The 19,333-nt window shown below is 43.4% G+C and overlaps 1 protein-coding gene across 1 annotated transcript; it reads left to right on the forward strand.

The window, feature by feature from the left end:
- The first annotated feature begins 519 nt into the window (after positions 1–519).
- Positions 520–2,566, forward strand: LOC139667867 (forkhead box protein I3-A-like). Its single transcript, XM_071547341.1, has 3 exons — positions 520–1,084; positions 1,533–2,017; positions 2,387–2,566. Exons 1-3 carry the CDS (start codon positions 520–522, stop codon positions 2,564–2,566), a joined length of 1,230 nt encoding a protein of 409 aa, XP_071403442.1.
- Positions 2,567–19,333: the final 16,767 nt, after the last annotated feature.

Raw genomic sequence — 19,333 nt, forward strand, 5'->3', positions numbered from 1 at the left:
GGTCTTTACTTTGAGACAGGGGTGTGTGTGTGTGTGTGTGTGTGTGTGTGTGTGTGTGTGTGTGTGTCTGGTGCTGAAATACCTCAGCATTAGTCTTCAGGCTCTTATCTCCCCGAGGCGAGGAATTCAACCTGCTCTTATTCAAATTAACCCCTCCCCTCTTCACCCTAATACACACACACACACACCTATGCATGCCTTGAAGTCGCTCACATGCAAAGAGTGTGTGTGTGTGTGTGTGTGTGTGTGTGTGTGTGTGTGTGTGATAGCGCAGCAGCCAATCAGCTCTTCAGTGGGTGTCGCGACAGGGTATAAATTCCTCAGGTGAGCAACAGGTGGAGAACAGGACAGGTGGAGGGACGACAAGAGCTGTGTTGCTACTAGAAATATACAGATGATGACAGACTGAGGAGCACACACACACACACACACACACACACTGCCTGAAACCGACACACACACATACTACTTGGAACAAAGTAGAAAGAAAGACAGAAAGAAAGACAGTGAAAGTGAAGAATGGCATCGTTTGTCCCGGAGCAGGGCCTCTCCCCCCCACTGTGCGGACGCTCTTTCCCCCAGCAGGAGCTGCCGTCTCTGGGCCTGGATCCTTCTGACTTCAGCCTCTACAGCCCTCCGGCTCTCCCTGATCAGGCCCCGGCAGCCTCTTACCTCGCCGCTACCACCGCCAACTCCTACCTCTGCCTCGGCAGCCAGGACCAGCTCCCTCTGCCCGGAGTGACCGGAGGACTTCCGGCGTTCGGAGGCTTCTTGCCGCAGTTCTACGGCCTTCAGGGGCCCGTGCTGGGCGGGCACCCCGGGCACGGCGGCTCCTGGTTCCCCCTGCCTTCCCAGGACGAGCTGATGCGTCTCGTCCGGCCGCCTTACTCCTACTCGGCCCTGATCGCCATGGCCATCCAGGGCGCCCCGGAGCAGCGGCTGACCCTGAGCCAGATCTACCAGTACGTCGCCAACAACTTCCCCTTCTACAGCCGCAGCAAGGCCGGCTGGCAGAACTCCATCCGACACAACCTGTCGCTCAACGACTGCTTCCGCAAGGTTCCCCGGGACGAGAGCGACCCTGGTGAGAGAACTGGCCTCTGGGTCTCCTTTAAAGCTGCAAAGACTCCGGTTACACAGGAGCAGAAAACCTGAGTTTTAGCCCTGTGACCAGTGCAGGCTGAACAGCTTCAGTTCTGGGTCACATGTGGCTAAAAGTCTGATTTTCTGTTCCTGTGTAGACAGAGTCTCAGTGCTGAGATTGTCTCTGTTTTACTAAAAAAGATTGAAAAATTTAAAAGATTTGCAGTTGTATAATGTTTTGGGGATTTATAGAGAGAGCACATGGCAGTGAGTGTGTGGTTTGAAGGGGAATTATACAGAAATTGATGTTAAGGATGAATTACACATTTTTGTTCTTTCCTTCTTGAGTTTGAGTCACACTGCCTGTGGTGCTGAAATAAGTCTGAGAAAAGAGAATAAGTTGCTGCTTCATCTCTCTAACCCTCTGCTCTTCCTCCTCCTCTCTGCAGGTAAAGGTAACTACTGGACTCTGGACCCCAACTGTGAGAAAATGTTCGACAACGGAAACTTCCGGCGCAAGAGGAAGAGGAAGTCAGACGCTCTGGTGTCCGACAGCGACAGAAAACCTTCCTCCTGCTCCTCTTCCTCCTCAGGCTCTGAATCCTCATCGGAGCCCAGCCCCAAAAACCCCAGAATGCTCGGCGGCGACGAACTTTCCCCTCTCTCGAACTCCGCCCCCTGCCTCAGCGGCTTCCTGTCCCAGGCCAAGGAAATGGCGATGGAGCCTCTCGCCGGTAGGCCCCTCCCCCCCGTGCTGGACGCTCTCCCTGCTCCTCTCTCCTCCCTCCTGGACTCCCAGGCCGGTTCTCCTCCTCTTTACACAAACCTCCAGACGGCCCACGCCTCCTCGCCTCCCCTCTACCCGTCCATGGAGGTGCCGCAGCGAGCGACTCCTCCTCAGGCTCACGGCTCCTCCTTCTCCCCCGGAGCTGTGGTGCCGCAGTGGGACGCCTCTCCTCCTCTCTATCCCTCTCTCCAGCCCTCCTCCCCTCCTTTCTCCTGTCTCCAGGCCTCCTCTCCTCCTTTCTCCTCTCTCCAGCCCTCCTCTCCTCCTCTCTACTCCTCGCTCCAGCCCTGCTCTCCTCATTTCTCCTCTCTCCATCAGTCCCAGTCGCTTCAGACCCACTCCCCCTCTTTCTCTTCCTCTCTCCCCTCCTCCCAGTCTTCCTCTCCTCCTCTCTTCCCCTCCTCCCACTCCTCCTCTCCTCCTCTCTTCCCCTCCTCCTCTCCTCATCTCTACTCCTCCCTCCCCTCCTCCCAGACGGACTCTCCTCTCCTCTACTCCTCCCTCCCCTCCTCCCAGACGGACTCTCCTCTCCTCTACTCCTCCCTCCCCTCCTCCCAGGCCGACTCTCCCCTGCTGTATGCGACCCTCCAGACCTTCCAGGCCGCTCAGCCCCCGCTCCAGGCCCAGGCCGAGCCTCTCTTCTCTGGGTGCCTCGGTGACTCCGGCCCCCTGGACTCTCTGGTTCTCCAGCAGTAACGTTTACTCAAAACACCGGAGTTTGATTTGAAATCTTACAGAATCAGATGTTCGGCTGAGGCCACGCTTTTCTTTTTTTTTTTTTTTACGCCATAATGTGCTTTACACAGACAGAGAATGTGATTTGTTTACACAGGAATTTAAAGTTTCTGATATCTCAGATTCGGGGTTCCTGTGTAAACTCAAACCCACAAACCTCCCAGAATGCACTGAGCTCACTGTAAATTATACATAGTGGATAATGTATATCATTATCTTTCTATGTTTTGTGAATGTAATATATCCTAAGCTATGTGTCAATGTTGCTTGAGGGAAATAGGGGTTGGATGTTTTTTATATTGTAAATACTGTATGTTATTGAATGTTTATGGTTTTGGAATTAAAAAAAAGAAAAAAAAAAGATACTGATGTGCTGTGGATGCCTGTGAAATTAGACAATATGAATCACTCTTTCACATGAATACAAAGGCTCATTTTATTCAGCTATGAATTACTTCAGACACATATTTTCTATTTTTCTATATACATAAAACATAAGCATAACATTTTGGTTCCACAGACATGTTTCAGCTCCAGTGATGTTTTCAGCATTAAAGCTGTCACATCTGCATATTATTATAAAAGCATTACTCCATATTCTATTAATTTGTTGTTTGAAAATCAGTTATTTTTATTTATTTACTTTTTAATTTGTCTATTTATCGCTTGGTATATAGTTTTATATAATGAATAAATCAAAAAGCTATGAAGGAGGAATAGTCATGATCACAACACAGTGAAATGTGCCATAAAAATTCAGAACCTGGCTCTCAAAATGAAAAGGTGAAGTCATGAAAAAAACACATATCAGCTAACTGCCTTCCTCAGGTGATACATGAACAAATAAACGATCCGGTTTCCCTCCCAAACACAAATGAAAATAGAGCATATTTAGGAGTGGAGCTGTTCTAATAACCCGTCACCATGACAACTGCTGAAACAAGTCTGGATGTGGAGACAAAACCAACAGGCGGAGTCAGAATCACCGATGGGATAAAATAAACAAGGGAGAAGTTTTCTTGAGAACGCCAGAGCTACAGTTTGATCAAGATCAGACCGACATCACCGCTGTCTCTCTGGGAGATTAATGATGTCAGCAGCCAGTGAGCCGGAAAGTCAGGAGCAGTGTGTGTGTGTGTGTGTGTGTGTGTGTGTGTGTGTGTGTGTGTGTGTGTGTGTGTGTGTGTATGTGTGTGTATTTTAGGGTAGAAGAAAGACCGTTGAACACCAAGAGAAGAAAGCGGGAAAGTCTTGAAACTCCTCCTCTCTCCTCTCCATTCATTTTCCCTCCTCTCAATTCTTCTCCTCTCCTCTCCACTCATCTCCTCCTCTCTTCTACTTTCCTTTCCTCTCCTCCTCTCCTGTCTCCTCCTCTCCATTCCTTTCCCCTCCTCACCTCTCTCCTCTCAATTCTTCTCCTCTCCTCCTATCCACTCCTCCTCATCATCTCCTCCTCTCCTCTCCTTTCCTCTCCTCTCTCTTCTCCTCCTCTCCTGTCTCCTCCACTCCATTCCTTTCCCCTCCTCACCTCTCTCCTCTCAATTATTCTCCTCTCCTCCTATCCACTCCTCCTCATCATCTCCTCCTCTCTTCTCCTTTCCTCTCCTCTCTTCTCCTCCTCTCCTGTCTCCTCTCCATTCCTTTCCCCTCCTAACCTCGTCCACTCCTCTCCTCTCCTCCTCCTCTCCTCCTCCTCTCCTCTCCGCTCTTCTCTCCTGGTTTCTGAAAAATTCCCTTCTTTCAGTAACTGTCATGAAACAAATAACATTTCCGATTTTCTGATATCTGCCAAATAAAAAACCCTGAACAGTCAGCCTGTTATAGTTCCAGTCCTGCAGGCTGCATGTTGACCCAGCAGGCCAGGCAGGTTGTTGCTGCTTGTTTCAGGTCTGAAGTGGATTATACTGAACTGCAAACAACCACAAGACAAAGCAAACACACTTCAGTCACAGCAGACACCTCTGAAGAGCTTCTCTCTGAGCTGGACGGACCAAAGCCGAATCACCAAGTGTCTGTTGGAGCAACGAGTTTATAATGGAATCGGTCGACATGTTGGAGCGGCGTGAAGTTTTACCCGAGCAGCCAAAACCCTCAGGTGAATCTTGAAGCCAATAAGGAAGTGTCAGCAGGCTTCAGTTCCTCTAACGTCCGCTAGAGTCCGGCTCCAGAAAGACTCCAAACCGCCCAACTCCATGAAGTCAACAGACCACAACCCAACTTCTGATCAAATATAAAGTCAATACATTTTTTTTTGGTCTCAGTAATCAACAGTGTTGGGCAAGTTACTGAAAATTTGTAATTAGTTACAGTTACTAGTTACTTCTCTCAAAAGGTAATTGAAATACTTTACCAATTACTGCATAATAAAAGTAATTAGTTACTAGGGAAAGTAACTTTTGCATTACTTTAAAATGTCGGCTTCAATTCTCTTATTAATGCACACATGGCTATATTATTTTAGTGTTGCTGTGGCACAGTGTGGGACAAGACAACTGTCAAATTTTATCTATTATTGTACCCATATGATGAAAAGTAAGTAGTAGAACAATAAAACACAATAGATATGTTTTGATAGGTGTATTTACTGTAGCCTCAACAGGCCTTCAAATCAAGCATTAGTACACTCTTTTGGCAGTGCACATAGACTACAGTTCACCACTATATTTTTGTCCTTTATCTCGAGGAGGGAAAAATAATGTCTGTATTTCCAGGACAGTAAGCTCGCGCCTGAACTGTCGGCCATTGTGTGGCCTAAGTTACCGGACCGGGAGTCTTTTGATTCACTTCCTCCACTGTAAGGTCGGATGATCCTCTGAAGTTGTCCGCTATTTTCACGTAAAGTAACGAGTAACGAGCCCATTTAAATTTCAGTAATTGTAACTGTGTTATTTAATTTGAAAAAGTAATTAGTTACATTACTAGTTACCGCCAAAAGTAATGGAATTACAGTACTTATTATGTTATTACATTACTTTTTAACGCGTTATTCCCAACATTGGTTATCAACAGGTTATAGCAGGTGGAGCTGTGGTTGTTGGCTTCAGAATGGCCTTCAGAAACCTGTGGTGAAGAACACTCACTACTACACCTGTTTTTTTTTTCTTCAGTCTATGGTTTTAGAGTAAGACACACAGAACAAGGCAGAGGTTAGTTTATTAAATCGTCACTCAAAGCTAAAACAGACGACAGTTAAATGAGCTAAAGATCCAGATTGATGTGAATCTTGCAGAACAGCTGAGTTGTGAGATTCCACAAAACAACAGACTCTGAAAACAGATGTGATTATCATCAGCCCTCCTTCTCTTTCCTTCATCTGCCAAAGAGATCTAAAACAAATACTTTCTCCTCTCTCCTCCTCCTTCTCTCCACCTTCTGATCTTCTTCTGCCTCTCTATTCTTGACGTGGGAAGACACACACACACACACACACACTTTGCATGAACTCTCCGGGCGGCTCCGGTTCCCACGGTGGTTCAGCAACTGGCGAGGGATGATGACATCAGCACCTTTGAACAAAAGGCACTTCCTGGTTCGTGAATCTGCCGCGTCAGGTGATCTTCTGGGACTCGGGGGGTTACGCGGCGAGTCGGCGCTTTTTCTCTGCAGCGTGAGCCGCTCAGTCGACAGGAGAGATTCTTCAGGCAGATTACAGCGCAGGATGTTCAGTCAGCAGATCCCACAGGTCCCATCAGGACTTGTGGGATCTGCAGCACACAGCAGGCAGAGGTCCCGCCCGCTGTGGGAAACAGCAACGGACGAGCTCTAGTACCATTTTGTTAAGTCAACTTTATTTAGATCGTGCTTTAAAAACACAAAAACAGTTTGTTTCCGAAGTGGAGGCGGGGCATGGCACACAAAAGCAAATAAACAGTGAAAGGCCAATGAATAAAAATATGTTTTAATAAGAAGATGTTGGTGGATTCGGTGGATCTGATGCTTTGGGGAAAGCTGTTCCACGACAAAAGTCCGTTCTCCTCTCAGTCTGAGGCCTTGTCCACACTAACCCGGGTAAATTTGAAAACACATCTTTATTTCTCCATTTTAGCCTTCCATCCACACTCAGACGGCGTTTTTCGACCACCGAAAACGGAGCTTTCTGAAAACGCTCTCCGAAGTGGATGAATTCGAAACCGCTGGTTTCATGTTGAAGTGTGGACGGGGAAAACAGAGCTTTTCCAAAATGCTGACGTGGGATTGTCATGTGAGACAAAGAAGTCTGGCTCGCTTTTGTCCGTCTTTTGTCGTGATTTGAACTCTTGTTGGCGCTTGAGGCTCTGCTACTGCAGCCATGACAACACTTCCATAAACAGTGGTAACGACATAAAGGTCATGGGTCAGAGGCTTGCGCATGCCCAGTAGGGCAGATTTCACCAGTTTCCTATATTTGTATATGTGTATCAGTGCGGACGGGAAACTTTTAGAAAGAGACTGTCCTCCCCCAAAAAACGACCCCATTGAAAGTCAGGGTGTTGTGGTTATACGTTTGCCTTTGATGTCGGCGACCGGGGTTTGATTCCCAGTGTTTCCAAAGGACAAACAACCGTGAGTCACGTTTTAATTTTTTTTAATTTAACCATGACCAAACCATTTTCCTAACCTTAACCAAGTTGTTTTAGTTGCCTAACCATAACCATAACCCAAGTTGTTTTATTTGCCTAAACTTTACCATAACCTTAACCCTAACCTTAACCAAACTTGTTTTAATTGCCTAAATTTAACCATTAACCAACCTTCTAATTCAATTTGTGGTGGAGGAACGTTTTCAAATTCGTCGAGGTCGTGTTCATTTCACGTATTTTTGTGAGATCACGTTGGAAACGCTCCTGTGGGTCGTATTAGAGAGTAGGAACAAACAGCCTATGTGGTTAGGGTTAGGTTGGAGGTCTTGTTGTTTAGAAAACGGCCTGGAAACACTGTGAACGGAAACACAAACGACACGAAAACGCTGTTTTCAAATTTACCCAGATTAGTGTGTACATGGCCTTAAGGGCCAATCAGACGATACGGGACATCACATCGGGTGCCGTTCTGTTTCAGTGACAGGAGGCAATGAGCCACCAACATGTAATTTGGCGTTGACAAGTCTGTTAATTTCATGTGTTGGTGTGAGATCAGGTTGCATTGGTACAAGACTATTACACAGGACAGGAGACGGCACAGGACAGGACACAACATGATGCAGCCTGGTGTTTTTCCCCCGCCTGGAGAACTGCAGGACGGGAAAAAGAATCAAGTGGAACCAGTGAGATGAAAATATAAAAATGTGTCGTATCAGCTGCAGACGGAGAAACTCCACTGGATATCAAGTGTCAATATAAACACAAACAGCAGCAGGCTGAACAGAGACAAGCTGAAGTAAATGGCTCAGTTGGAAGTTATCTAGCAAATACTTATATCAACAGACTACAGTGGGAGGGGGGCATGATGGGAAAAAAGTTGAGAACCACTGATGTAACCATTACTTTAGTCAGAGTTGGGTAGTAACAGGATACTTGTAAAGGCAGTATGTATTCTCAACACAAAAAAAACAAAACAAAATACTGTATTCTGTTACTTTACCTAAAAAAACAATGTATTCTGATTACAGATGAGGAAAAATCTGAGGATTACTTTTTAATCTAAGAAGGCCATTTAAAGGTCCATATGGTGTAAAGCAGGACTCCCCTCTCCTCTGTGGTTATAAAGGAGTTGGATGGTCTATCTAAATATGGTGAAAGTATCAAAACTAAATCCACACAATCCATATTAGAAAAGCGAGCCTCTAAACGAGCCGTTTGGACTTCTGTAACTTTGTGACGTCACAAAGGTTCGCTCATTATCATTTTTGTAAGAAATAATAGACTAACAAAGTGTTTTTTTCAAAGCGGTTGAGCGGTTGTCGTTGTTTATTACCGGAGAGTTTTCCCTACCTGTAGCCGCCGGGCCGCGGAGTCTCACGTTTCACTCTGGAAACGGTTAGCCGATCGGAACGGAGGGGTCGTTAATATTAATGAGCCTTAAAGACACGGCGACAGAAACGGCCTGTTCTTGGTAAGGCTCAGAGAGATGCTGGAAAATGAAGGTGGTGAAATGGATTGAGAGTGTTTTTGGTTCATGACACCACACACACAGCTTTGAATGGACAGAAAGACACAAAATAAAACTCTGGACAGTGGAGGATATGGGAGCTTTAAACAGTCAGCTGTTCTACTTGTTTAGAAAATGTGGCACATAAAAAAAAATTGTGTTTGTTTTCTAACCTGGAACAAATTTTTCAACTTTTTCAACTTTTTCTTATCTCTGCCGGTACCTTCATGCTTCAAATATACCGATTTTAACGAGGTAACTAGTAACTGTAATGGAAATCAATACAGAAAAAAAGCAAAAACGTCTGTGGCTCCACAACACCAGCTTCCCATTTGTTCCCATTTGTTGAATAGGGAATTGGTTTAAGTGTGTGTGTGTGTGTGTGTATGTGTGTGTGTGTATGTGTGTGTCAGTCTGTCTCCATCCTGTGTTTAGTCATCATCCAGTCCATTGATGTGTCATGTAGCAGTAAACAGACGGCACACTTATACAGACATGTGCAACAACACACACACACACACACACACAGACACACACACACACACACACACACACAGACGCTTGATGCCTTCATCTTGTATTGTATACAGCTGATAGGTCCTGTTCAGATGTTAAGAAGTTGCATTGATCACCTTCTATTGATACAACAGTCCGTCAAAGACTAAGATGATAGGATACTATAGGCCTCAGAGTGTGTGTGTGTGTGTGTGTGTGTCAGACGGCTCCACCTCTTGCATTGTAGTGAAATGGTTTTATTGGTTGTACTGGTTAGACTGGGACTGCTGCTGTGAATGGAGCTTCAGTCTGGAGCAAAAAGCCTCAATTACAGCTCCATGATCACTGAGGAGCTTTTGTTCACTTCTGATCCTTTTGTTTCTCCTATTGGTGCTCAGTTAATCTTTTAATTTTGGATTGTATCAAAATCAGATGAAATCAGATTATGTGTTTCATAAAAACTGAAAAAATAGGGTTAGAAAATAATAAAATAGCCTATACGCTGTCAAACAACAAATACTTATAATGAATAACGGACACTGGAGGGAAATGGAAAAACATGGATGTTTTTCAAAGTTTGCCAAAAAGCAATATATCTGTATCTGTACCTCTATATCTATATCTATATCTATATCTATGTGTAAACTGTAAAACCTCAGCAGAAGAAGAATGGAGACGTCAACATTTGGTCTCTAACTGGACACACAGCTTCCAGTCTGGCGTGTGTGTGTGTGTGTGTGTGTGTGTGCTTGTGTGTGTGTGTGTGTGTGTGTGTGTGTGTGTGACTGATGGATGAGGCTAACGACAGCGTAAGTGTGCCGTGTGTTTACACTCCACACCTCCCCAACGGGCCCCGACACTGATCAGCACCGTCTGCCCCCGGGACACACACACACACACACACACACACACACACACACACACACACACACACACACACACACCGACAGAGAAATGGCCATGTGTCTCTCTCATCACACAGCTGAAATTGACAAGCTGTATTGTCACAATAAACACTGTAACTCTGGAGGGGAGTGTGTGTGTTTGCGTGTGTGTGTGTGTGTGTGTGTGTGTGTGTGTGTGTGTGTGTGTGTTTGCGTGTGTGTGTGTGTGCCTGCAGCATAACATCACTGTCATATTAGTGTGCAGGCTATGTGACCATCAGTCTCAATTATGTGGATGAAAATTATGACAAAAAAACTGTCACCAACTGTATTTTCCAACAATGTCCAACAATGACAAGATTACTGACTTTTCCTCAACAAGAAATGAAAACATAAATAAATAAATACATAAATAAAAATAAATTTTAAAAAATGCATAAAAGAACATCTTTATTAAAGGGTTAGTTCACCCCGAAGTGAAAATTCTGTTGGTTTCTACTCAAGCCCATGTCGAAATTGTGAGGAAAAAGTGAGGAAAATAAAGGAGATAATGAGGTGAATATCGGACTGTTGGAGCCACAGTTTGGCTACAAAAGAGCTCAGATGTTCTGGAAGTTTGTTCCAGGCCTGAGGAGCATAAAGACTAAAAGCTGCTTCTCCATGCTTTGTTCTGACCCTGGAACAGTAAGCAGACCAGCACCTGAAGACCTGAGGAGGTCTGGAGGAGATCAGAAATGTATTTTGGTCCTAAACCATTTAGCGCTTTATAAACATGCAACAGAATTTTAAACTCAATTCTTTGGCACACAGGAAGCCAATGCAGTGATCTCAGCCCTGGAGTGATGTGGTCCATTTTCTGTCAAGTACAGAGAGACATACTTATATATGGATATTTTTTATTTGTGTATATATATCTATATCTATATCTATATCTAGATATATAAATATCTCTATATAACAAAACCTTCAGGAGGATCAATTTTCATACAAACCAAAGGAACGACAATAAAAAAAAGGTAACACTTTACAATAAGGGTCACTAAGTTAAGGGTTAGTTAATGCTTAATAAGCATTAACTAACCCTTAATTAACAGTTAACTAATATGTAATTTACTAATTGTGTTCATGTTAACTAAGGTATTAATTTATGCATTATTTAATAGTTTATAAAGATGACTATTAAAGAATGTATAAATTAATACCTTAGTTAACATGAACACCATTAGTAAATGATTACCAGACACATTAGTTAACAGTTAATTAACTAATTAATTAACTGTTAACTTAGTGACCCTTATTGTAAAGTGTTACCAAAAAACAACAACATTCTAAACAAACTAAACACACACACACACACATCATGTTAAAAGTGAGGTTACAAAAATGCAAATAGGATGCAAAGAGCAAAAAGTGAAATTATTCCATATATTTCCACGTTCATATGTTCACAGCCTCCTCCTTGTGATTTATAAGACAGATTTTGCTGGATACTTTAGAGCAGTGGTTCTCAACGTGGGGCCTGGGGACCACCAGGGGTCCTTGAGGGGGTCCCCCAGCAAACTGATGAACTGTTAAACCTCAGCATTATTTCATTTACAAGAAGTTAACACAATTAGAGAATGTAGAAGAATGAATGTGTTGATCATAGTTTCTCTGTTATCTCTCTACCTGCAACACAGATAGTCAACGAATTCTGGACAAAATCTGACAATAAAAATATTCTCAGATTTGGGTCCAAGAGAAAATATCTCATCAAATGGGGGTCTGTGGCCCCTAATGTGGACTAAATTAGGGTCCTTGATATGAAAAAGGTTGAGAATCACCGAGTTAGAGGAGAAATAAAAGGATCAGAAGTGAACAAAAGCTCCTCAGTGATCATGGAGCTGTAATTGAGGCTTTTTTGCTCCAGACTGAAGCTCCATTCACAGCAGCAGTCCCAGTCTAACCAGTACAACCAATAAAACCATTTCACCACAATGCAATAGGTGGAGCCGTCTGACACACACACACACACACACACACACACACACACACTGAGGCCTGAGTATCCAAGTCCCGGTATCATTGACGGGCTGTTGTATCAATAGAAGGTGATCAGTGCAACTTCTTAACATCTGAACAGGACCTATCAGCTGTATACAATACAAGATGAAGGCAACGAGCGTCTGTGCGTAAGTAAGTGTGCTGTTTGTTTACTGCCACATGCCACATGAATGGACTCTGTGGTGGCAAAACAGAGGCTGATGGAGACAGAGATACACACACACACACACACACACACACACACACACACACACTTTCAGTTCTCCAAGTTCCACCCAAACACATCTGTCCTCTCTTTCAGTTTGAAGTTAAATTGATCCCTTGACCCTTTGGATTTGGAATCAAGTCTCTTTTAGTTTAGTAGTTATGGCTGAAAAACAATAATCATGTAATAGTGGAAATTCCAGAGGGAATTTCTGCCTCCCAAAGAGAAACAGAATCCATCATAGTTTTGGCTCGTTGTCAGGTCGTCCTATTACAGCAATTATTAATACACCACAGGATTTGCATACCAGACTGGGTGGTAAGAAGTGTGTGTTTTTGTGTTTGTGTGTGTGTGTGTGTTTGTGTGTGTGTGTGTGTGAAATAGACATTACCTCATTTGTCTGATATAACGTCTAGAATCTACACTAGATTTTTTTTAAGCGATATTGTTGTTTAGGTTTTTAGCTACCCGAAGACCTTAATGAACATTTTTCTTATTTTGCCCTTTCTCCCAAAATGCATATCGTCCTGCGTATCGAGCGGAAACCTGGTAACTCCAATTTTGGTGATTTTCATGCTTTAATTTAAAGTTTACTTAAAGTTGACAGTTTGGAGATACACGGTTTTCACCCAACAACAACGATATGTGACATTTTGAAATGAAACCCTTCACTTCTAGGTGAGTTTTCAGCCCATGAAGGACGCTCTTGGGAAACCCAGTCTGTGACGAATACATGACAAAGACCAGGGGTGGAAAGTAACTAAGTACATTTACTCGAATACTGTACTTAAGTACAATTTTGAGGTACTTGTACTTTACTTGAGTATTACCATTTTATGCTACTTTATACTTCTACTCCACTACATTTCAGAGGGAAATATTGTACTTTTTACTCCACTACCTTTATTTGATAACTTAAGTAACTAGTTACTTTGCAGATTCAGATTATTAATACAAAATATAATCAACTAATAAATTGTGATGTATTATTATAGATTACTGTAAGCTACCCAGCAGTATATAAAGTAGTGGAAATTAGCCCCACCTTTTCCAGCTGAAACATTAAAGTGATGCTTACACATTAATGCATCAATAATTCTAATTCAATAATATAATATATACTGTATTATTCTGAAATGGGCCATTCTGCATAATGAGTACTTTTACTTTTGTTGCTTTAAGTACATTTTGATGCTAATACTTTTCTACTTTTACTTAAGTAAAAGATCTGAGTACAGTGTCAGACTGTCACTGGTGAATCCCTGATAGGTGAAACGCCAAATAAACATTTTTTATCTGCGTTTGAGTTGAAAAAGGTTGGCGAGTAAACTTCTTGGATCTTCCGTCTTCTGACCTTGAGTTCTTTTGTACTTCAGCCAGATAGATGTTACATCAAACATGTCATGGAGGACAGAAGGGCGCATATTGAAAAAGACCCACTTTCTGATCATATCTTACTGACCCCTGTTTGATGAGATTTTGTCTCTCAGAACCAAATCTGAGAATATTTTTATTGTTAGGTATGATTTTGTCCAGAATCCCATGACTATCTGTATTGTAGGTAGAGAGATAACAGAGAAACTATGATCAGAACAGTCATTCTTCTACATTCTCTAACTGTGTTAACTTCTTGTAAATGAAATAATGAAGTTTAACAATTCACCAATTTGCTGGGGACCCCCTGGAACCCCCTCAAGGACCCCCGGTGGTCCCTGGACCCCACGTTGAGAACCACTGTCTTAGAGGACGAGGGTTCGAGCTCCTATAGGTCGCCCGAGCATCCACCCTGCTGAAGTGTCCATGAGCTCCACGGCTGCCGCTCTGAAGCCTTGACTTGTGCCTGAAAAGAGACTTGCCCTTCTGGGATCAATAAAGCGTCACGTACCGGCACACTGGAGCGATGGCTTCGCGGTTCAGCAACGGGCTAAACCAAAACCTGAGGCGGATAAAGCGGCGTAATAGTTTTCCTCGTGTTTTACTGCTCCATAAACCAGCGAGGGAGGATCAGTCCGGTCTGCGGTGTCGTTTCGTTGCCTTTCTGCCCAACCGACTGGTAAAGATTTTGGATGTGAGCGTCTCCTGGCTGCCGAAAACACATTTAAGCACATGTGGTGAAATATGGCCAAGAGGGAAATTAATATTTATTCTTAATGAGCTGCAGGCAACGGTCACTCACTGCTCCACTGTTACTCAAAATGTGATTCGCCTATTCAGCCATCAAGATACACAAAGAATAATCTGTCAGTGAGCTGATTGAGAGACAGGAGGTTTGTGCTGCAGTAAGATCTGTCCACTTCTACTTTACAATATTTAAGAAACAAAAGGCTAGAGCAGCTATAGATGCATATCACTGTTGTCGGGTGAAAACTAAGAAACTTTTTTTGTAGCTTGACGACCATGAGGTTTTGAGTTTATCCAATGAGATTTGAAAAAAGTTGTTGAAGTTTCTGAACCCTTAGAGGAGACTGTTACTCTTCATCTGAAGTTAAAACATGAAAATCACCAACACTGGAGTTATGTAGTTTTCCATGTAGCGGCAACAATATACAAAACACAGGCTGGGAGATTTCTAGCATTGGTACCACTACTGCAGGATAGGTGGAGAACAGTTGTTTTTTTCTTTTTTTTCTTTTCTTACCATGGCTTCCACCATAACTGCCATAACGTTCTAATTGCATGTGTTTTGTGTGCTTGTATTTCTTGTATTCACGTTGACATAACTGGTGTGTGTGTGTGTGTGTGTGGTGTGTGTCAGTGGTTCTGTCTCAACTTGCCTCTTCCCAGTAGGGCAGCCCCCATAAGGGTGTCTGCTGCCCTACTTACCCCCCCCCCCCCCTTCCTCCACCCTTTTCCCTCCAGCTGTTCCTCAAACTCAAACCAACGTAACACACACCATGTGTGGCATGAAGCACCTCAAGTATACTGTACCACCTTTAAAACAGTTAACCAAGAAGAGAGCACATCCTCATTGACCACAGCTATCTAGGGGAGTAGCAGCATTTAAAGGGACAGTTACACTCATAAACCCTTTTCACATGTGACTAGTATTATGTGGGAACCTCATGTAATTAATGAGATTTTACAGTTGGGCACTTATTGATTTAGCAAAGCAACTCTTAGCAAATCAAAAAAGTTTTGTTTCTGAAAGACATTCAAAAACCTTCCTCTGAAGCAGTGGTTCTCAGTCCTGGCCTTCAGGAACCAGAGTCTGCTGGTTTTCATTCATCAGGGACTGACTTATGCTGCATTCAAGTAGTCGGGTCGTACTTTTCTCCGAGTCGGGAATACGTCACAACTCAGCCATCCCAGTAGTTCACGTTCACTAGCTAGTGATAGCCTAGCTAGCAAGCAATCTTCGGCTATTTCAGGGTATTATGAATGTAAATACCACCGGAAATGTAATGCCGTGCAATACTTATGAAGGATTTTGGTGTTATTGTATGAAATTTCTCCTTCTTCCAATTCCTGCTGCAGCAACAAATCCCGATTTCTCAGACTTGATCATCCGACAGAATCAGGTGTTCATGTGGCACTTCCTGGTCGGAAACTCGTTTAGACCGTAAATCCAACACCACTTGAATGCATGCAGGGTCACACCTGGGACGGGACAGGTGAATGCAATTAACCGGTAGGATAGATTTTTTACTGGCTCTATATTTAATGACAGGAGGAAGATAGACATCGTACTTCCAGAACAGGAGGAAGAAAACAAAATTGAAATCGAACGAAATCTCTGTAATTGATTTGCACAGGAGTAGTATTATCAGGTGGACTCTGTTTTCACCAAATAAGGGAGGAAATTTACTCTGGATTTACTTTACAAAGTACAGACATGGCAGATTCACCCGGGATTAAAATCACAGAAGATCTCCGGAAAGATTACAAATCGCTGGACATCTCCAGGTAACATTAATCCCATGTGAGTAGGGCTGTACGGTCTAACACCTGGGAGAAACTGGGGCGTCTGGCTCCGGGGCAGATCAGCAGGAGTTGTTGCGGGACGGGAGAGCGCTTCCGGTTCAGTCAGCAGGCAGCCGGGGATTTGAACCAGTGACCCTCTGGCAGGGGACTGAACTCCAGGCGGCGCGGTATGTGGTCGGGCTCGATCAGGTCTGATGCTGTAAATGGCAGGCTGATATTTGCATAACGTTACCGTCAGCGTGTGTGGTGTTCTGGCCTGCAGCAGAACAGACCTGAGGAAAACCACAAGAAGAGTGGGAGAGAGAGGGCGGGAGAGAGAGAGAGAGAGAGAGAGAGAGAGAGAGAGAGAGAGAGAGAGAGAGAGAGAGGGGGCAGGAGAGAAAGAGAGAGAGAGAGAGAGAGAGAGAGAGAGAGAGAGAGAGAGACTCAGACGCAGAGTGCCAGGTGGTCGGTTAATCCTACGCATTAAACAAATACCAAAAGGTAATCTCAACAGTTATTAAAAAATGGTCACACACAGACACACACACACACACACACACACACACACACACTTACGCATGCAGGCACATGCACACACACGCACACACACGTAATGATACTTTTTTTTGGTGTTATACAGTTATATAGTTTAAAGTTTGACATGCTTAAAGGATGCGACTGGTGTTTTTTAATGCATTTCTTACCGTCAACAAATCCTATGAAAATAACAAAATCAGCAATGATTTTGTTTTGCTAACAAGTCTCGTCCATGTATCCGGGTCCCAGTGCAGCCATGTCCCAGCAGCCATAAAACTCCATTGTATTAAAAAACGATTAAAAACACGTCACAGAGCCATGCTGCTGCTCTGCAGCATATTTCATCATCACCATGCACCGGGCCGGACCACTTTTTCCTCAAACAACTTAATAAGCCGGCTGTAAACACTTTGCGATCTCAGGAAAGTAGTTCCATAGCACAGAAAATAGTCCCCGGCGTAATGAAGAATTTGTTCCCATTTGAATTTGATTTGGTAATAACTACAACAGCCTGATTTTCATGGTAACAGTTAGCAATTTTTAAAATGTAAACTGTGTCTTTGTGAGCTGGATTTAAAGGTTTTTAGCTTACAATTGGAGCCAATGACTTCCGGGTTGATGGCTAAAAACGGTATGCGGGAAGTCAGAAAGTAACGAGAGGAGAGCAAATGCTTTGATGATTTTGGTATTTTCATAGGATTTGTTGACGGTAAGCAATGCATTAAAAAACACCAGTCTTATCATTTAAGCACATCGTGAACTAATGGGCTTCTTTTACAGAAGTGTTAAACATAAGCAATTAAAAGCAGAAATATAAGCAAAAGCGCAAAAAAAAATCAAAATGCATAACATGAAACTAAGAGATGACAGGACAATACAGAGAGAAATAACAGGACAATTATTTATCAAAAACCCAATCAACAGTCATTTTGTGCCATGGGGCAGTAAAAATCTTACTTAATGCACCTTTAAAGGTGAACTTATCCTTTAAAGCTGCACTTGGAAACCAGGCACTTCAGCATCCCCAACTGGCAGCGAGATATAACTATTTGAATTTTGGAAAGTTTGAAGGACTTCATTACCCAGAAATCCTGTACGGTGACCTTTAAAGGTGCATTAAGTAAGATTTTTACTGCCCAATGGCACAAAATGACTGTTGATTGGGGTTTTGATAAATACCAATGACTCAATGACCCATCACATCACTCACTTTCCTGTGGTGTTGTCCTGTTATTTCTCTCTGTATTGTCCTGTCATCTCTTAGTTTCATGTTATGCATTTTGATTTTTTTTTTGCGCTTTTGCTTATATTTCAGCTTATATTTTAATTGCTTATGTTTAACTACAGGAGGAAGAGACTGGAACAAGGGACTGAAGGGACTAAATCACCTAACTTATCCTTTAAAGAAGTTCACACTGGATAATGACAAACAAGCCTCTTTTTCTTGGTTCCCAACAAGTTGACATTTTGAAGATACAAGGTTTTCACCTGGCAGTGATGATATGAGGATCTGTTCTGGTCTGGTGTGAACAGTAATGACATTCTCTGTTCCTGTGTATGAAGTTCGGTGTGAATCCGTGTGTGTGAACAAGCTAATAGACATGCACAAACTTTCACAACAGTTTGAGTGAAATGGGATTATGAAGTGTGAAAATTTGGCCTTCGCATTGGAGGGAGTGTGTGTGTGTGTGTGTGTGTGTGTGTGTGTGTGTGTGTGTATGGGGGGTATGTGTGTTAAAGGTGAGTTGAGGGACACATTAACAGGTCGGGTTGTCATGCTGGTACTAACAACAGAGCTACAGCCCCTATACTGTCTGCCACATCCGTTATTGCAAAACATCATCTGATCTCTCTCTCTCTCTCTCTCTCTCTCTCTCTCTCTCTCTCTTCTCTCTCTATCTGTCGCTCCCTCCTTCTCGTCTGTCTCTCTCTGTCTTGTGTTATCTTCCCTTCTCTTTCTGTCTTACCACACCTCCTTCTCACGGTGGAGTGAAGTTTCAGATCCTGCCAGGTATGAAGATGAGGGCGGTTGAGTTTCATCTTTCTTTCCACTTATTTGTATTCTCTTCCCCGCTTTTCATTTTGTTTCTTCACATTTATGGATTTATTAATTATCTGTTATTCACATTCACACATTCACGCTGGGAGACTCCCAGTATAACCACAATCTTCCACTGTTGGCCACTAAAGCTGCGTTCACTAACAGCATGTTCTGATCGGTTTTGAACTCTGCAGTGTTTCCTCCTTTAGTTCAGAGGGTTTGTCCAGGTGAGAACGATGACCTTTGAACTCAGACGGGTGTCAGTCCTCTAACAAGAGAACTGCGGTGCGGTTCGTTAATCCAACCGACTACAGGAAACCACCCGAAACACAAAGGATTATGGGTAGGAGGAGACGGAATTTGACATCTGATAGCTAGCAGTAACTCATGCTTGGAAAGCCTAGCAGAACGAAATGAAGTCCGGACTGAAACTCATATTCAGCTGTTTCTCCACATGTTCTTAACTGGTATGAACACCATAGAAGAAGAGACAGATGAGTCCATCATGCTGAGCTGCAGTTACAGGAACTGGAGTCAGACTGGCCAATCGTAGA

This window comes from Centroberyx affinis, unplaced genomic scaffold (genome assembly GCF_046629955.1).
Source record: "Centroberyx affinis isolate AG114_WGS23_722 - 3 ecotype Tasmania unplaced genomic scaffold, CSIRO-AGI_Caff_v1 ptg005837l_1, whole genome shotgun sequence".
Classification (NCBI taxonomy): domain Eukaryota; kingdom Metazoa; phylum Chordata; class Actinopteri; order Beryciformes; family Berycidae; genus Centroberyx; species Centroberyx affinis.

Excerpts from the sequence above, each read along its gene's own strand:
- LOC139667867 (XM_071547341.1), top strand. The coding sequence starts at position 520 with ATGGCATCGTTTGTCCCGGAGCAGGGCCTCTCCCCCCCACTGTGCGGA. Across the intron at positions 1,085-1,532 it reads CCGGGACGAGAGCGACCCTG|GTAAAGGTAACTACTGGACT; the intron begins GTGAGAGAACTG and ends TCCTCTCTGCAG. Across the intron at positions 2,018-2,386 it reads CCTTCTCCCCCGGAGCTGTG|ACGGACTCTCCTCTCCTCTA; the intron begins GTGCCGCAGTGG and ends CCCTCCTCCCAG.